The following is an 18,565-nucleotide window of genomic DNA, read 5'->3' as shown; positions in this document are numbered from 1 at the left end:
TTTCCTTCCTGTAGTTCACCTGAAGCCTCGAGCAAGTCTGCTTTCATCTTTCTGTCTCTATGACATTGTGTCTAGACAGAACTGACAGGGAAGCTCATAGCCTGTAAATTGTCTGGATTCACAGACAGATGTAAAAAGGCCGTCTTGGTCTGAGAGGGAGAAGTTTGTTGTAATTTGACGTGTGACCTTTTCTCGCCGTCTCCACAGACCCACACTCTATTCTCACTGCTGGGGCTAAGTCATGCTTATGTGACCAGTATCGGCAAACTGGTCGGGGTAGTGGCGCTCAAAGAGGTAAGAAACTTCACTGAGTGTGTGAGTGTTTTTTTGTTTAGCTTAGTTTTTTTAAAACCCTTTCATGCAGGAGCTATTAAATCACAAAGTAATACTTTCCAAGGGGAAATTATATCAGTATTATAGATAAAACACACAAAATAAGGCAGAATCTAATGAAGCAAAATAAACCTTTTGGAGTGGACAGATGTGTTTTCAGTCACAGAAAAAATGTACAATAAATATTTTCTTAAAAATCTTGATAAAAGTAAAATAAAACCTTGTTTGGCTGAAAAATGTATCTTCTTACCTGTCTGGTTTTCTGGACACTTGAGGTACTTGATGCAGCTTCTCTTCCCTCCGCCATTTTGAATTTATGATGCCTTATCTCAACATGACAAAGAGATGATAACAAAGTGAAATTGTGGACAGGAATTTGGGGATCCACCAACTTAAATGGTTTAAAATGGCTTCCAGATATATGCTGACTGTAGAAGACACCATGCATAAAATGGTTACATTCAAACTATGCCTGATGAAGGTCAGCTGGAAGCAACAGCTGAACAGTAAATTTAATTAAAATTGACGTTGATTAAACTCTGAAAACTCCCTCTTCCTTTTTTTAATACACTCAACTTTTAGAAGTCTTCCCTTGTCTGTCTTGACTTTGAAGGAAATGAAATCCAATTGGATTTTTGCTCCTGATTTGCTCATAAAGCTTTTTGAATTATGTATGAGTATTTTGTTATTATAATCAATATCCTCTCTGTATTATTTAGGCTTTCTTTGATTTAATTCATTCCCTTTTCCTCTCGTCACTCCTCCATCCCTGAACCTCCTTTATCTGTCTCTATTTCTATCCCGTCACTCACTTATCTCTCCATCTTGCTGTCTTTTCTTGCTAACCACCATCCTCTCCCTTATTCTGTATTCTATTCTTTCCTCTTTTTCCGTGTTTTTCTTGTCTCTTTCCTCCTTCCATCTTTCTTCTCCACCATTTTATTTTATCTCCCTATCCTTTCCTTCACCCTCCTCCTCCTCCAGCTCCAGAAGGCCATCGAGGGCTCCACGCGCTCCGGCGTCCGGCTCCGTCCTCCGCTCGCCAGCTTTCGCGACATCAGCAACCACAACTCTGTCCCTAAACCTCCACCTTCTTCTCCTACTGCTACTTCCGCCCCGGCCTCCACCTCCCCTCCCTCACCGACTGCTTCCCCGCCTCCTTCCCCCTCTTCCCCTCACCACCACCACCACCACCACCACCACAGCCACCACAGCCACCACCACCATCATCATCCTCATCATCATCAAAATGAAACAGAGGTGTGGATCGAGGGCGTGAAGTTGGAGGTGGAGGAGAGCAGCAGCAGCAGCAGTACAGGAAGTGGAGGCGGCAGCGGCAGCAGCAGCACGGCAGCCTCCACCTCAACCTGTAGTAGGAGTTGCAGCTACAACAGCAACCTCACCCTCCCTCCCTCCTCCACTCCTCCCCCAGTCCCCTCTTCCTCCACACCTCCTCCTCCTCCTTCTCCTTCTCCTCCTCTTTCCTCCTCCATCCCTCTCTCCACCCTACAGGGACTCTTTGAGGGGGATGAAGACAGCGATGATGAGCCAATGGTTTAGATTAGACGAGAGTGATGGTTATGTTTTTTATAATGGAAAACTTTTTTAATGGTGTGAGTTTTTTTCTTCTGTTCTTAATTTGTTGCTCCGGTCTTTCGACACCCATTTACCTCTTTTTGTCACCACCACCCTTAGGTGGAGCGAACAGTGTGTTTGCTTGAAGCTACGCCAGGCTAGGCAGTTTACCCCATCATTATTCTGTGTGCTTATTTCACAGACCTTCTAGTTGATGGGAAAAAAAACCTTTTTTCATTGCCCTGCTCACCCTGACCTCTGTCTTTCCTGAAAGGTTAACTCCATCATGTTTTAAACTGACCCCTATTTTCCCATGTTTTGTGTCTAAGTGTTTAACGGGGACAACAATTTGTGAATTTGGTCCGGTATTGAGTGAGATCAGCAGAAATATCACAAAATATACATCCACCTATGGCGCTTTTCTACACATTACTGGTTCGGCTCAGCTCAGCTGGGTTTGATTCAGCATGTCAGCCCAGCGCAGCAGGGATTTGCATTTCTGTTACAACAGGGTTACCTGCTTGAAGGTGTGTCTTTAACCGATGATGCGCTTGTTTTGTGTAGCCCTCGCTCTCACTCTTCTCCTGATATATTCACCTATAACACTGTGGATTAAGGGTTAGTGATTGGAGCAGTGAGAAGACCAATAACGATGGTTTTGGTGAGTTTAATTTTGTTTTTATGTCAAGTTTGTTTCGTCTCGCCCAATACTGTACCAGTGTCAGACATTGTTGTCCTATTGGTCATGTCGACACAATAACACGGGAGAATACGGTCCAGCTTGGAAAATACTGGAGTTCCCTTAAATAAGCTCCGTACATGTTTGTTTTTTGATACTTGTCCTTCAACGCTTCCTCCTCATTTTCTCTTTCTCATCAATCCAACCAATTGAGGCAATTGGTTGAACCCTAAACTGAAGTATCACTGAAGATATTTATGTTTCCCCCAGGATCATGTTCCTGTTAAGGGGTCACCATCTAAACCCTGAAAAATATCGTTTTCCATTGTTAGTGGCTTCTTAAACAGTAGGTTATATGTATATTACACGTTTTAAATCATGAAAAATGAATTAAGAAAACATTACTGAGGAATAAATGTCTAAAATGCTGCTATCATTTGCATTTTCCCCCTTTTGATTTGGATTTATTAGACACGTCTCTGTGTCACAGTGATTTAAAGCACCACATATGTTCCATATTTGTGTTTTTTTGTGTTAAACAGTAATCCGAACCTGTGCTGCCCGAACCAGATATGAACCCACTGAACCTCTGCACAGTAGTCCTGTGTCACCTGAACGTTTATGTGTCTTTAAAAGAACGTTTTTATCAGATGAGAGCAGGAGCTATTGATTTTTTTTAACTGCCAACAGACCATCTGGATAGCAGGAGACTAATGGAGCTGCTCAGTCCACTGTGGAAGATTGGCTAAAGCCCCAAAACGACCTCCAAATTGTGTGCTGACCTTGTGGATGCAGCCTCAGAGCTCATCTCATCACGCTTAAGTTGATAGATGGTGCAGCTAAAGGCGGCTGACGACAGCCAAACCCCGCTGCACGGGTCCTGGAGATTGTTTTTGTCTTTTTGTTCCCTAACAAGGCTGGAGTCCTGATTTTACAAAAATCACAAATATACAACAACCGAAGCTTTTCATTGCAAAATGTGACAATAACTAAGTGCTGGCTGACGGTCGTGACGGTGAATGACGGCCGACGTTTTGTCACGTAACATCTATATGCTAAACGAAGATGAAGATGTATGTTGACAGACGGCAATGAATGTATTAATTAGCCTAATGAATGACCTCATTAGCAAAACTGTTTTAATACAGACCTGTCATGATGATTATTGCAGGACTTGCAGGAAGCTGCTCCTGTGAGACGTCTCTTTCAAAGTTTTTATTCTAGTTCCTCAAATTAAACGGAAATACAGTTACTGTTTGAACATTAGAGCACGAATGAAAGTTGACACGACTTCCTCTCTCTGTCTTTATGTAACATATATTTATGTAGTAAAATATCAGAAAACTATTGTTCATTTTCAAATTGGTGAGATCAGAGAGACTCAACCGTAGCAGTTCATGAACAGCTGGAAAATCGAAAGAATTCACTGAAAGAGGCAAAAAACTGTCTAGAGGTTTGAGTTCAAGACTTGTAGTGACACATGATTAAATATTTGTGTTAAATCTATCACATTAAACCTACAATTAACACAAAATGACCCCTTTAGCCTGTTAGTTGATGATCAGAAGTGCCTCGTCTTCTTAAACTCCTTTATAGCCAACGACGCTGTACATAAAGAGGAAAACGTATTTAATCTGAAGAGCTGCTCAGTGATTCGCCTTAATAGTTGCATTAATGTGTTGTTGACCTTTTTCTCCTCGTGATGCACCCCTGCTTATCATCTATCACTCCATCTCTTACTACACTCTTATCTCCTGGATTCAGTTTCTCAGGTGCTGCCTTGAAAGTCTTTAAACCTGCAGATTTAACAGAAAATCTTTTACGTCCGTGTGAATTAAAATATGTGTGTCTGTTTCTTAACGGGGCTCTGAACTGGTCTAAAGTGCTAATTTTCATTCGTCTGTCTGTGGTTGTGGTTAATGTTTTTATTTATTTATCTCTTAGTAGAGTCAAATGTTATCTCATAAATGTATAAAACTGTGAAGGATGTAGCGAAATAAAGTTTTATTAAGTGCTTTAACTGTGTTTCAGTTTGGCCTTTGTGTATCCAGGTCGGGCGCGTTGTAAAGGCAGACCAGGACAGGGGAAAGTCAGACAGAAAAGTTTCTTCTTTACTCAGAAGTCACCAAGAACTGAACTCCGTCAAGGTAGGAAGGAAATCTAGACTTTCACTTAAGAAATCACGAGACAATTGAACATTTTTGAGCTTCTGTGGTTTCATACGGACTCTGACTACATGAAATATCCAAAACATGTTTTGATAGTCCTCTTTTAACTTAAAAGTATTATTCATGGGCAACGTAACACATCCACAAGCACACTGATCAACTGTCATATTAAACCTAACTTTATTTTGACAGGGTTTTCGTATCTTCCTGTGGTTTCTTACCTTAATTGCTTTTTATCTCGTGTAATTTAGGTGTCACTTCTTCTGCAAGTCTCATTTTGAAAGGAAAGTCATTATAGGCATTTAGTCTGCTCTCCTGCAGACCTCTGTGCAGTGGAAATGATCTCATTTTGGAAGAAAACTTTTCAATTAAAGTGAGTGAGAACCAGTGTAATTATACAGCATGGCTGACATCTCGGTTATTTCAGACGTGACAAAAGTTTCATGATAAGTTTCACTTCCACTCAAGACTTTAAATTTGCGCCGTCATTCCTCGTTTCCTACAGTCAGGTGTCACTTTTTTAAACTCTCTCTCTTTAGATGTGATCCGAGCCTCCTGTGCTCGGACATCAGACAATTTTTAGGTCAACACCTCTTAGCAACAAGCGGACAAATGGCACAGATGATTACAGCAGCGTTCAGGAACATCGTAGGTCATGATCACTGAAGTGTGAGAGTGAAACGTCCTCTTTGCACCCTGCCAGGCAGCTGGATTCATGTGATCTCATGAATCTTTCTTAAAGCTATGCGCTATTGTGGCCTGACAGACATAGCGTTGAACCAATCAGTGTCCTTTGAGTCTATTTATTTATGTAGTAAAATTACAGAAAACATTTCAGATGATTGAGAGCAGGGAGACTCAACAGTACCAGTTCAAAACAGCTGGAAAATGGAAAGAAGTCATTTAAAATAAAGCTAAAAACTGTGTAGAGGCTTAGAGTCGGGCACTACTTGTGACACATGATTCAATATCTATGTTACCACAAAATCACTAATTGGTGTTCAGGAGCATCGTGTCGCTGAAGTGTGAGAGTGAAACGTCCTCTTCTTACCTTGCCAGGCAGCTGGATTGATGTAATCTCATGAATCCATCTTGCCAGGCTTCAAGCTATGCGCTTGTGGCCTAAGAGACAAGCGTTGAACCAATCAGTGTCCTTTGAAACAACTGGCAGCTACAAGTGTGGTTTAGCTGTGACGACCAGCGAACAACAATGGCGGCCCCTCATGAGGTTAGCGTAGCTGCTATAGCATCAGTTATATCAGAGCAAAAGAACGACACTGAGGGCTTTTCTCGATGGAAAAGATGGTTTCGCTCTCATCTTGACTGGCTCCTACTATTGATCTGATCGGTTGGAGTTCAGCCATGATCATCGGTGATGTTTTAAAGACTTCTCAGATGGTTCTGGCACATCGGGTCAGTCCTCTCTAGCAGCTATAGGTAGAATCTTTTTAAAGATTGTTAGGTATGACGTCACAATGCTTCATACACACAAATACCTTATTTTGTGCCTTTTCAGTTGTTTAGTCGAGCACACATGCAGAGTTATGACAGATATTGTCATTCTGCTCTCTCATTTCCAGTCTTTGAATCTTGCTTTCAAGAACGTTTTCTATTCTGCAGCACTTCTTTATTATTAAAAATGTATTTTGATGTTTTTATGAAATGGCATTAACAAAAACTCACCTTTTTGCCGCTGCCTTTGTGAGACGAGAACGCAACATCTGAACACACACAGACACACACACACACACACACACACACACACACACAGAAAGCCTCTAAACGAACTCAAAAGGATAACAGCACTTGAAGGAACAAGGGCACGTCTCTGCCTCCAGACAATGCTGAGGTCTACATGGCTCGGTTTAATGAATGAGGCTGTTGTGGTGGTGAGAACACTTCAAGCGTTTTAGTGGAATTGATGACTACAAGAAAACGACCAACCGCTCATTGAAGAAAACGTCTGACCTTCACGCAGCAGCTTGGAAAGAATAAAGCAGTACACAGGTCTGCTCATCAGCCTTTTTACCATTCTTTGTTCATCTGATTGAATTTTTTACAATGAGAGCGAGGATTCTTGGACAGTGATGCCATTTTTTTAACTGTCTAGACTAGAAATATGAAAAAGTTATACACCGATTGTGTAATGTGAACACTGTTTTTAGCAGATCTTAAGATGGAAGTAGCCGTCACACTTCCTACTCATCTCTGTTGAGAGGTGCACATGTGCAGGATGTACCGATTGAGTATCTTTCACAAATTAACATTTTCTCATGTGACGCAGTTCCTACCCCTCGAAGTAGCTTTCCAAAACTGGATATTGACAGTCAGAAGTCATCGTACTGCCATCTTGAAATGCAAATTCATTGTGTTTAACCTGCAATGAGTGCGTTGCAGTAAACTTTCCAGAGGGAATCGCAGGAGAACGACGCCAAAGTGCCGAGTTTGATTGCTGCTTTTTCTCGGTTTTAAAACCTGGGGAGTTAAGCCGAGGCACTTATCAGTACACAGGAGAAGGTGCCGAACGGTGGTGACTCTTCCTGTATTCATGTTAAATGATGTTTTGACCTATCGTTAGACCATGCAGTGAGTATGTGCTGCCATAAATCTACTGAGCCCTGACAGCCGATGCCATTCTCTAACCCTGACCTCACGTACCTTTTTAAATCATTCACTCAGGCGAGCAAAGAGCGGAAACTCTGCAGCATGACCCGGTGTTATAACTTCACCGTATCCACTTAGACTAAACTACAGAGGCTGGTCAAACATCTGAATGCCATGAACTTCTGACTTTTCCAACAACCATCGATGAATATCTGGTTCCACTAGCCTTACATACAGGAGTTGTGCCTTGAGTTTTGAGGTTAAAGGTATAATATCTAACATTTCCGCATTAATTGTCAGACATTTACCAGACCTTTGTTGTGTATTTTTGTGTACTTGTATTATCCAAAATGTTTCTAACCATGTTCAAACCCAGGGAAGTCTGTAATCTTCCTCTGCCAGCACTTAAAACAGTGTTTCATTTAATTTCATGGCATCGTAAGATCAGAAATCTGCGACTAACATCCAATGATGATTTTGCCTCGGGGGGGTTATGGCAAATGTTTCAGGCTTCCGGTTCGGCCAGCTGATATCTTGATTACGGACAATGGATCTGCCAGCCAAGACTTCCTCTTCTGTGGACCAGTCATTGATTGAGTGATTAATCATTACAAGTCAGACTAGAAATGGACAGAAAACAGTGAGGAGAAAGCTTCTGATACCAACATCTTGGGGTCATATCCCCTTGAGGAAGTCGGCTCACTAGCTAACCACTCTATTGTTTACTTTTGTGAACGCTTTTACTCGTTAGATAGATTCTCAGGTTGTTTAACAATGAAGACAACAACTCCCATGATCCCACACTGCTTCAAGACGTCATCGACCTCCATCTTTGGTTGTTGTTTTGACTGAGAGCTTAGAATAAAGTTAATTCTCGTATTATAGTTACATTTGATGAATACAGATGTGTGTGCACAGAACAGAAGAGCACCAAGACGAGTCTGTTTCCCAGAATATATATATTTTACACACAAACAAAGCTACATTCATACAAACATACGTACATACATACTACACATACATACAGTCTTACATTCATACAAATACATATCAGTTTATTAGATTTTTTTTCCTTTTATTATAAAAAGCAATTTGATATATTATTACTTTGTATACTGTGTGTTATACTGTTAGGGCTAGGTCACTGTTAAAAAGCATGCACTTTCTTTTGGTTGTGTCCAGATCATGTGTTTGCAAATGACTCCCGAAGTGTGTGTGTGTGTGTGTGTGTGTGTGTGGCACGAGTCACTCTGAGACTCGGACCGGACCGGGTTTAATCTCATCAGAACATCTCAACTGACAAGCTGTCGACCAAAAGCAAAATACTGTAATTAGTAAATCATTCGTCGTTTGTGACAACAGACCGCAGAGTTATTTGCAAATACTGTTTGATCCGAGTTTGTTGTATTGCACTGAATTTTTAACTCGGCCTTTTCTTTCCTCTTCTCGTACAACCTTCTTTATTAATAAGAATTTCACACCCATCCGTTTGGCGACCGTTCAGCTTTTTTAGTCCCGGTTCTTTGGTCCGTTTTAGTCCAAACTTCTTGTGAATCCATCGTATCCTCTCAGTTTCAGCAGTCACTGAATTTTAAGTCTCTTAAATCTCATGTGTTCATTGTCACGTACATAATATTCCACATTTCCCGCTGTAACTGTTGGGGGCTTCTTGGCATTTAGTTTGTGTACATTACATCCCACGTTTTCGTCTGAAAAAGTCTTCTCGCGTTTCCTCTGACTCAAAGTGGGTAAATAGTGGGGGAGGGGAGGGTTGGGGGTTGGGATAGAATAGCTTGATTGATTATTGAAGTATTTATTTCCAGTTTTTGGCAGTTTTTTTTCTGGCCGTATGATTCAGTTGGTTGCGACAACAACGAAGGAGCCGTCCTCTGCCTCCTCGTCCTTCTCCAGCAGCTGGACGACGCAGGGCGTGACGTCCAATGGTATCCTTTCGGATTCTGGGAACTGTGCCGGCAGTCCTGGGCTCGAGCCTCTGGTAGATTGGCCCTCCTCTCTCAGCGGGGACGGGGTCAAAGAGAAGCGCTCCGGCTCCAAGGTAAATGTTACCTCGTCTACCTGTAACGACAGGAAATGAAGCGTTTAAAGGACATTTGGGATGCCACAGTTGTGATTTGTTCTAGGCAAAAGAAGACCTGGTTTTTGGTTAGAGAGGTAACAGACCTTTGTCAGCTCCTCCTCTTCCTCTTCATGCTGTCCAGGGATGTCTTCAGACTCGGGCTCTGGCTCCTCTCCGACTGTCTCCACCACTCCGCCGACCATATCAGCCATCTGTCCACTCAGCTGCCCGACAATCTCCACCTGTAACCAGTTAAGTTTCCTGATTTATTTGCTTGTCTTTTTTACGGCTGCATTTAGAAGATCATTCAACAGGCTATTTGCATTCTAATCATGTTCAATCACAGGCTGACATCAACTCTTCGACTTCAGTTCATGGTAACAATCACAGAAATAAAGAAACGGACAAAGAAGACAGGAAGGAAGGAGGATGGACAAGCAGAGTATGAGCTCCTCTGCCCCCACCACAGTTTGGTTTCCTGTGCAGGACATCAGAGAGAAAAGACAGATACTTAGGTGGGCACATCAAACACAGATGCTGAATCCAAATGCTTAGAGTTGCAAAACTTGCGGACTTTACAGCATGCTACTCTGAAGACCTGCAGGTTTAAGCTGGTTCGTTGTCAAAACGCATCAGGTCCGCTTACAGGCTGTCATGCAGACTTTTTGCAGTGCTCCATGCAGATTTTCCAGCCTGTCTCCTACCTTGGCGACTTCCCTGGCAGTTTCTCCCATCATCACTCACTGCACTACAGATGTGTGTTAAATATGCCTGCTGGTATAAACAAAACCAGATCCAGAAGACAAAAACAAATTAGCCAAGATGAATGTCAGACATGATGGAAAATGACCAAAGAGGCTGTTCCTGTGCAGAACAGGACTGCAGCTAATGATCATATTTATGACAGATGAATCTGCTGATTGTTTTAATGATTAATCGATTAATGTTGTGTCTATAAAATGTCAAAAAAAAAATATGAAATGAATTTCCCAGAGCCCAAAGTGACGTCTTGTCCTGTCAAACCAACACTCCAAACCCCAAAGACGAGTATTTTCTCGATTAATCGATTAGTTGTTTGGTCAATAAAATCTCGATCAGTGTTTCCAAAAAACCCAAGATGACGTCCTCAAATGTCTTGTTCTGCCCAAAACCAAAAGATATTCAGTTTGCTGTCAGAGAGGAAAGAAACCAGAACATATTCACATTTAAGAAGCTGAAATGAGAGAAGTTTGACACGTCACTTACTCAAACCGATTAATCAGTTATCAAAGTATTTTTCAATTAATTTAATAGTTAACAACTGATCGACTAATGGATTAATGGTTGCAGCTCTAACATTAACTCAACCAGCAAATGTTGACTGAAACAATAAATTGATTATTAAAAGTGTTGGCGATTAATTTTCTTTTGATTTATTGACTCATTAATCGACTAATCATTGCAGATCTATTGCAGAATTTTACCATTAACTTGACATTTGTATGATAAGTGCACTTTTCTTTCACCTTTGGAGACACGTGCCTGAGAAATGAGATCAAAGACGATAAACTACAATAACAAGAGAGAATTAAATACACAGTAAGACACTCATTCTGTGACGATGACCAATGGACACGCCTGTCCTGTCTGCCTGTGACTGTATACGCAGTCACGTAACCTCGTGCCCTCTCGTAGCTGTTCTGTCAGAATATATTAAACTATCATCCAGTCCGCAAAGTCTGTAATCTGACCATTTGGATTCAGCAGGCGAGTGCATACGTGGTGTGCTTCGACCTGCGCAGATCCCCACAGGTCAGCTAGCCGAGGGTGGGTGGGTGGACCGAGACTGTGGATGGTGCTGTTGGGAGTGGCTTGGAGGGAATGGGAGGCACTGTGTGGCCTGTGGTCCATAGACTGTGGTCAGAGATAAGACAGGAAAGAAGAAGAAATAATGAGGATTTAGCGTATAATAAGCTTATTATATTTTCACGGGTTGCTGATCAGCACCAGTGACTCAGCAGCTACTTGGCCACATTTTCTTGATTTTAAAACTTTTGTTTGGCCACCCACTAAAGATTTAAAACACACTGAGCCCCCCAGCTCCTGACATTTCCAGCTGTCCAATAATGGAAAACAATGCTTTATTGCATCACAACACATCATGCCAAAACAAATGACAAAGCAGCTTTATTCTTCCAGCATTTCTTTTGCCAGAGCCGTGAGTAGGAGGGGGACACTTTTGCCAGTCTTTGAGCCTCTAATAATGGTCTGCGTCTACTTTAATACCCCTTTAAAACATGAGTCAGGGATGGTGCTGCAGGCAACAGCGAGCGAACGTCTCGTGCTCTCATACATTGACTGCTTCTCAGAAAATTGACTGACTGATTGAAATGCTTTCTTTTCTAAATGTAATGTAAAATATTCAATAGTCTCCTTCACAAGGGGATCCATATAAGACACACAGTAAAGCTAACAAGCTCATTTCCATTATGGTCTCGGATCAGTACACCTTTTCTATGACACAGTCCCTGACCTTTTCAAGTTATTATTTCATAACCCTCAGTTATTTAATGAGCTCTGAGATGTACCAATGCAAGAGCAGCCAGCGAAGCTGAAAAAGTCTTTGGGTGTCACAGTTCATCATGACTCACTTCATTTGCAGAAAAGCTCCCAGCAGCCTGAGAGCTGGAAGTCAGCAGCTGAGTTACACCAATAAAAGACACACAGCCGGCACATCCAGCCAGTTTAAGCTGGTTATGTTTGTTACGTTCATAACAAGACTACAGTCATTGTAGCTGCTTTTTTAAGGCTGCGTCTCAGCACAGCGATGCTTTATATAAATGCTACTACGATGTTCACCATCTTTTGATAAAGTACCTGTTGTTGTTGGTACTGCAGAAACTGTTGCTGCTGGTAGTGGTGAAGCTGTTGGAGCTGTTGGAGTTGGTTGTGCTGCTGCAGGGTGAGATGAGCCTGGTGCTGCTGAATGTAACCGCCTACCGTCCCCTCGAAGCCCTCACCAGGTGTACCCCCTGCTCCACTGCTGCCACCTGGAGCGGTCATAAAACATGTTACCACAGGTAGTGCTCAGACACGGTCGAACGTTTGGACACGGTGTAAGAGAGACGATTCAGTCCTCACCTGTAGCCATGATGTAGGAGCCTGCAGCAGGTGAAGCCACGCCCGAGGGCTGGCTGGTGATTGGGTCCCAGGCGTCTGAGGACGACAGGCAGTACAGGCCCTGTGAGACGTAGGTGTGAGGCCAGACATCCGCAGAGGAGTGATGGAGCACCTGGTCTATATGGGGGAACACAGACAGGTGGGAGGAGTGAGACAAGTTCACTGAGACAGTTTAAGAGGTGAAGAAAAAGGACGGTGAGAAAGAGACAAAAGTGTAACTTATTGTTCAGTGAAAGTCAAGAATTCAATATTGCCATGTTTTTCAATAACACATGACATTACACAAGATTCAAACAGGTTCCTTTTCCATTTGTGCAAATAATAATAACTTTTCAGAGCATTTCACACAGAAACTCAACTGGTTCAAAACCTTAAAGGTTGGATTCTAGCTGGGATCAAAAACTAGCAAGTTTTTCTTGACCTGAAGTGCAGACCAAGCGCCAGGCCGGAGGAGCTTTGAAGTCTTTTGTCGTGGCCAAACTGTGCCCAAACATCACGTGACGCACCGGGGCCCAAAAACACTCTTTACAATAAGCTAACATTGTGAAAGAAGTCGCTTTAAAACGATGGATAACATTTTTGTCTTTTCATTATCAGAATTTCAGCCATTAGGTCCACTAACACTTCGGAAGAGCTGCATGATTAAATCATTTTTATAACCTAGTTACTTCCTCAAGTTAGCCGGCGCTACACCGAAAGTCAGTCGGCTCGGACGGTGGAAGTCTGTAGCGAACACGCTCGAGGATCCGGGTAATCAAGCTTTTTTGGCTTCATGAGCGGGTCTCAGCTAAACTGAGCCCGTTTTCTGGTGGAAAAAAAATCTTTTGCATGAAATAAACTCTAATAAAGCTAAGGGGAGGCACGTGTGGGCGTGTTTGAAACGGACAGACACATAAAAGATTAAACAGATAAAGAAGAGACTTAAATCCGACCTCAGACTCTGAGGTGTTGATTCAGTCATTAGCAGCTCAGTTTAGATGCTCTTAAAAAAAAAACCACACAGCGGAAAACCTTCCAGTGCCTCATCCAGAAGCAACAAACTGTAATAACGTTAATCGGAGTGTGATTAGTGATTATCTGCAGCCGTGTTGTTGTTATAGAGCGTAACACTCAAACAAACTGTGGAGGAGAAACATCCCCTCAGACATAATGCTGATATTAAGTAGCTTTTTAATCTTTGCTCTGTTACTGTGTGTGTGCTGTACGTGTGTGTGTGTGTGTGTGTGTGTGTGTGTGTGTTGGTGTTGCATGCTAGATAAAGCACAGAGCAGAGCCCATATGGTGTTGTTAATGAGAGCAGGGCTAAGTCCTTGTGCTAACCTACAGACTCCCTCAGGGTTTGGACGGCGCTCTGCTTTGCTAAACACCAGCAAGAACCGAGAGAGAAACCGTTTACAGTGTTGCTGTGCGTACTTGATTGTAAATGAGATTTTCTTCTTGTTTTTGAACAGCCAGGAGGAAAAAAACAGCAACGTAGTCATGGAGTCGTTTGTTTTGTTTAGATTATAAGGCTCCTCCTGTGAAGTCAGATTGGTAATCTTGCCCTTTTCCTTTCTCTCTGTTTTATTCATCCTATGTTCAACTAACCTAAAACAGACATCTCACCACCTGAGGCTCAAACCACAACTCATGTTAAAGATTTCTTGTCCTTCTCGTCCGGGCATCCTCCTTCACAGTGTGTTCTGATATTTCAGAAATGGGCAGGCTGTCGTTTGGATTTGTCATTTAGACGTTTTTTGAGTAAGTGCCCGGTAGCAGTGAAAGGCAGAGATGTGCAGCTGTGTGCCTGCCCTCCAAAAGTCCTTTACAGCTGGTTGGCAGAATAACTGACGTTGCTGTTTTTAGTTTCCAACAGGGCTCTAATTTTCCCAAACTGTGCATCTATGCATAATCGAGAACGCTAGAGTTTAGTGTGTGTGTGTGTGTGTGTGTGTGTGTGTGTCCGAAGACGTGACTGAGTGAGTGTGAGGAGTGTTTACACTACAGTGAGAATATAGCATCTGTAGTTATGACTCACAACCTCCCTTATATAACCTCTGATTGTAGGTTTATGGCAGGTCCAGATCCTTTTAATGCTTTCACACTATGTGACATCAAGGTAAACTGAATACTACAACAGTTCACAACAAGAAGCTTATTCAGACACCACGTACTATGGGGTTTAATCAAAGTCCTTTTAGGCAAGTCTCGCCCCCCGGGGGGTTATTTCAGGCTAACAGACCAGGCTCGTATCTGGATGGCAGGTCAAATCTAATAAAATGGTTCGGTGACTTTGCCCCCAAACGAAGGTATTAAACAAGTTATGTCATGAATCTCAAATGTGCCTTTCCATCAATGCAGCAACGCAATGGCTCCTTTTCAGGCTGCGATCAAGAACGCAATTGGCTTTCGGAGGGGAAACCGCCATCTCTGGCATCACAGACTTTTCTATTCAGCATGCTTTAAGTGGTTTGTCTCCTCTATAACGTCTCTAGTTTATTTCAGTCGCTGGTTGATGGCTTCAGAATTAACTTTCTGAAAGTTTTCAGTGTTGCAAAGCTTGAAAATATCCATTTAAAGTTTCTACCAGTAACAAGTTGTTCAACAAGGATCAGTTCAGGTGTCTGCCCTGGTTACTATTTGTATTAATTATATTTTCTTTTCTCTAACTAATTATAATGTCCTTCTTTTTGTGGATGATACTTTAGTAGCCCAAAGCAACAACCTGAAAATGAGACTCAGACAATCTTCCTCAAGAATCACTTGATGGTTTCGTTCTCTCGTACAGTCGAAAAATAAAATGGGTCATGGGTTTGTTAATATACCTAGACTTCTATAATGTTTTGTTGACTGCGTACAATTTGCTGTCTAGGGAAATATTTGTTCAGATGTGTAAGGATAAGTATATATGTCACTGGGTCCAAGTAAATTAAGGTGGCACACAGCATAAATGAAAGATTTTCTTTAAAAATGAATGAATCTCCCTGAGGGATGATGCAGCTGCAGCTCCAAATCTTTAGCTAACCACAGCAAAACATCTGAACATAACCTCTGCCAACTTTTATGCTAATAAAGTTAATCAGAACTAAATTAGAGAGGCTTTAGTACAGGTTAAATGAGTAAATGAACCCTTGTAACACCCAAAAAGCCATTTGCGAAAAGGTTTGAACCGCAGTACCTCTGCTGGTGATGCTCTCCTGGTTGACCTCACTGAGGTGGGCGACGCTGCCCTGGTTGGAGCCGGCTCCCATGCTCTCCCCGTCCATCGAGTTCCAGCCAAACAGAGTCGCCTCAGAGATCGCAAACTGCTGCATGATGCCTAAAGAAGAGGGAGGAAGAGGAGCGTAAATGTAAGCTGAAGGTGTAGCGATAACTGATATTAGCAACAGCAGCATGTAATACACAATTAAGAGATGCATAAAACAATTCCCAGTCCCGGCTTCGCCGACACATACAGAAGTTAATGAGGAATAAAAACAAACAGGAGGTAACGATACTCATTAACATAGAGAAGCAGGATGTTTAAATTATTTATTTATCTTTGCCAGATGGCCCGAGTAAAGAACGATGGTGCACCAGTGGTTAGCAAAAATGTATATTCAAGATACCAGGGTGTTAAATGTTTCCAGGCTTATCCATTTTAGAGTTAGAGGCACACCGCGGGAAAATTTTAAAGACACCTGGAGACATTTCCAACCGTTCTAGTGGCGACAAAACGGAGTGTCTTTAAAGAAGACCCGGGGATATTTCCAGCTGTTTTTGTGGCGACAAAACAGCTATTTTTCACAGGAAGTCGGACCATCTTCATCCGTGAGCATGCCAGCCAAGACAGGTATTTTAAGCCAAACCATGATGTTCTCCTAACCCTAACCAAAGCATAAGCACGGCAATGTGATGAGAGAGAAATAGAAAATGTACTTAAACAAACGTAAAGTTGCTACATTAAGAAACGTCCAGTTTCAACTTATCAGTGGTTTTGCAAGTGTAACCTCACCTGCAGCAAAGCGAGCCTCCTTCTCGCCATCGCTGAGGTCGCTGTAAGCGTCATTTTCCATCCTCCTCTCCTTTTCCCTCTGCAGGTTGGTATGCCCCGCGCCCCCCATCGGCCCCGCAGATGGTTTGCCCCAGCTCTGCCATTCAATCATGTGGGCAACACGACCCTGGGCCATGGCAGTGGGCTTGGTCACTTTGTCCTTCATGGAGCGAGTCACACCTAAAGCAGGTATGAGGGGGGGGAGCAGGAAGTGGCAGACGAGCAGCGCACACACACAAACACACACCACACACATGCACACACAAACACTGTCAAAACTACTTCTGGCCTCTGCAGTTACAGACGCCTCCAGCTGAGGCTCAGGGGGGAGTAGAATGATAATGAGAAACTGAGATGTGGCAGGAAAAACTGTTTAATACGTGAAACTGTTAAAAATAATGAGAATGGGGTAATAAATGAGGAGTGTGGAGGGATTCAGTGAGGTGGAATGAAAACATGACGACGACCTTGAAGCTGCTTAAAACAAAATGAAAATCTAAATTTGCGCTTTTAATTATCAGATTACGAGCTGAAGTTCTCATTTCTACTGTAGCGTCTTTGAGCACGATTTCTCTTTTGTTGGCAACCTTCTGCTCCATAGTAACACGTTCACACCTGCTCAGTACAGCCTCAGCCTGACTGTTTGGCCAGTGAGCCCTCCTGCTGGAGTTGTTGCGAGTTAAATACTTTGCTCATGAACAGAGTAGTGGTGTTTAATATTTATCTGTCTGTGGGCAGCACCTCACCTGCCTCTAATCTTTAAACCACTGCTGCTTTCAAACTTCCATCAGCGGAGCTAAACCCCAGAATATCTACAGCACCCTCGTCAGAAGCTTTTAAATTTGTCGCTTTTCAATTACTACTCGCATGCTAATCGTCGGCATGAGTCTGACAGCCACCACTCGCCATCTATTCATATCAATCACGTCATTATCTGCCGTTTTAGATGATAACGATGTGACTGATATGAATGAGCAGAGAGCGGTGTAGAGCAGCAGTCATGTAGAGGTGAACTCGTACAGTAATGAGCGGGTTTCTGCCTCTCAGGAAGTCGCTCTGCTCTTTAATTTGGTCTTCTGTTGTGGCAACCAAACAAGTGTTTTTGTCTGTCTGGGTTTAAAATATCAACCTATTTGGGATCTGATTACCTGAAACTATAAAATAAGCAGACACGCTGATGGTTCGGCTACAGACGGAGCTAAACCTGCAAAATCTTTATTCAGGTGTCAGGACAGGAGTGAGCACGTCAGAGGTCGTCTGATGATGAGTTAACCATAAACACGACGGCGCTGCCTGTGTGTTCCTTTGAGTCTTTTCTTTCAAAAGGACAAGGATGACGGCTGAAACGCTGACAAACCCATATTAATAATTAAAGCCATTACTCATCTCCTGGTAAACAGAATAAATGAGATTCATTAGACTTTGCGTAATTAAAAACGTGTTACAGAGACTGAGAGAGGCAAAGGAAAAGTAATCCTTGGGTGTAAACAGAGCGCTGAGAAGGGTCCACTGGCAAATCTCTGCCCAATTAAGATGCAAATACAGGATCCAAACTGGGGACATATACACCGAGTCAAACGCTGGCAGAGAGGCTGATCGATAAAAAAATTAAATTAAAATCAAACAGGCATGGATAAACAGAGGCAGCGCTTCGGAAATTGCTCCCCCGGTCCAGGGGGCAAGTTACAGGCTGAGTTATAAATAGAAACAGTTTTTCCCCCTTAGACAAAGAGAGCCAATCTCATTTGAAAATCAAACACTCCCTGCAGAGTCTAATTGGGGATGGAAATAGGAATGGAAAGGATGAGGGATGAGGGATGAGGGAGGGTGTTGGGGGGTCTTGGCTATTCAAAAGGCTCAGAAAATAATGCTATACACTGTAAAAAAAAATGATACCGACAGATTCATTTAAAGTGCACCAGACACGACACAAACACTGAGGTGCTACACTTAAAAAT

General features: G+C 42.5%; 2 protein-coding genes across 2 annotated transcripts in view; one reads left to right on the top strand and one right to left on the bottom strand.

The window, feature by feature from the left end:
* The window catches only part of LOC140993682 (chloride channel protein 1-like), a 38,036-nt gene extending 33,483 nt beyond the window's left edge, over positions 1–4,553 (top strand). Inside the window, exons 23-24 of the mRNA XM_073463191.1 lie at positions 208–294; positions 1,318–4,553. Of these exons, the coding sequence (XP_073319292.1) occupies positions 208–294; positions 1,318–1,893 (663 nt within the window). The 3' untranslated portion in view covers positions 1,894–4,553. The remainder of the gene's footprint in view (positions 1–207; positions 295–1,317) is intronic.
* A 4,660-nt stretch (positions 4,554–9,213) lies between these two features.
* On the bottom strand, positions 9,214–16,787 carry LOC140994043 (uncharacterized). Its single transcript, XM_073463626.1, has 7 exons — positions 16,569–16,787; positions 15,753–15,893; positions 12,557–12,712; positions 12,293–12,465; positions 11,210–11,329; positions 9,541–9,678; positions 9,214–9,435 (listed from the first exon to the last, which is right to left on the bottom strand). Exons 1-7 carry the CDS (start codon positions 16,771–16,773, stop codon positions 9,214–9,216), a joined length of 1,155 nt encoding a protein of 384 aa, XP_073319727.1. The 5' UTR covers positions 16,774–16,787.
* Between the last annotated feature and the right edge of the window lie 1,778 nt (positions 16,788–18,565).

The sequence above is a fragment of the Pagrus major genome, chromosome 3 (assembly GCF_040436345.1).
Source record: "Pagrus major chromosome 3, Pma_NU_1.0".
In the NCBI taxonomy this organism is placed as follows: domain Eukaryota; kingdom Metazoa; phylum Chordata; class Actinopteri; order Spariformes; family Sparidae; genus Pagrus; species Pagrus major.
The sequence above is the reverse complement of the archived record's forward strand: the minus strand, read 5'-3'. Positions and strand labels throughout refer to the sequence as shown.

Coding starts and splice junctions, on each gene's coding strand:
- LOC140994043 (XM_073463626.1), bottom strand. CDS start 16,773: ATGAAGGACAAAGTGACCAAGCCCACTGCCATGGCCCAGGGTCGTGTT. Junction 11,330..12,292: donor TGCAGTACCAACAACAACAG/GTACTTTATCAA, acceptor CTCTGACCACAG/TCTATGGACCACAGGCCACA. Junction 9,679..11,209: donor ACCTGTGGGGATCTGCGCAG/GTCGAAGCACAC, acceptor AACTGGTTACAG/GTGGAGATTGTCGGGCAGCT.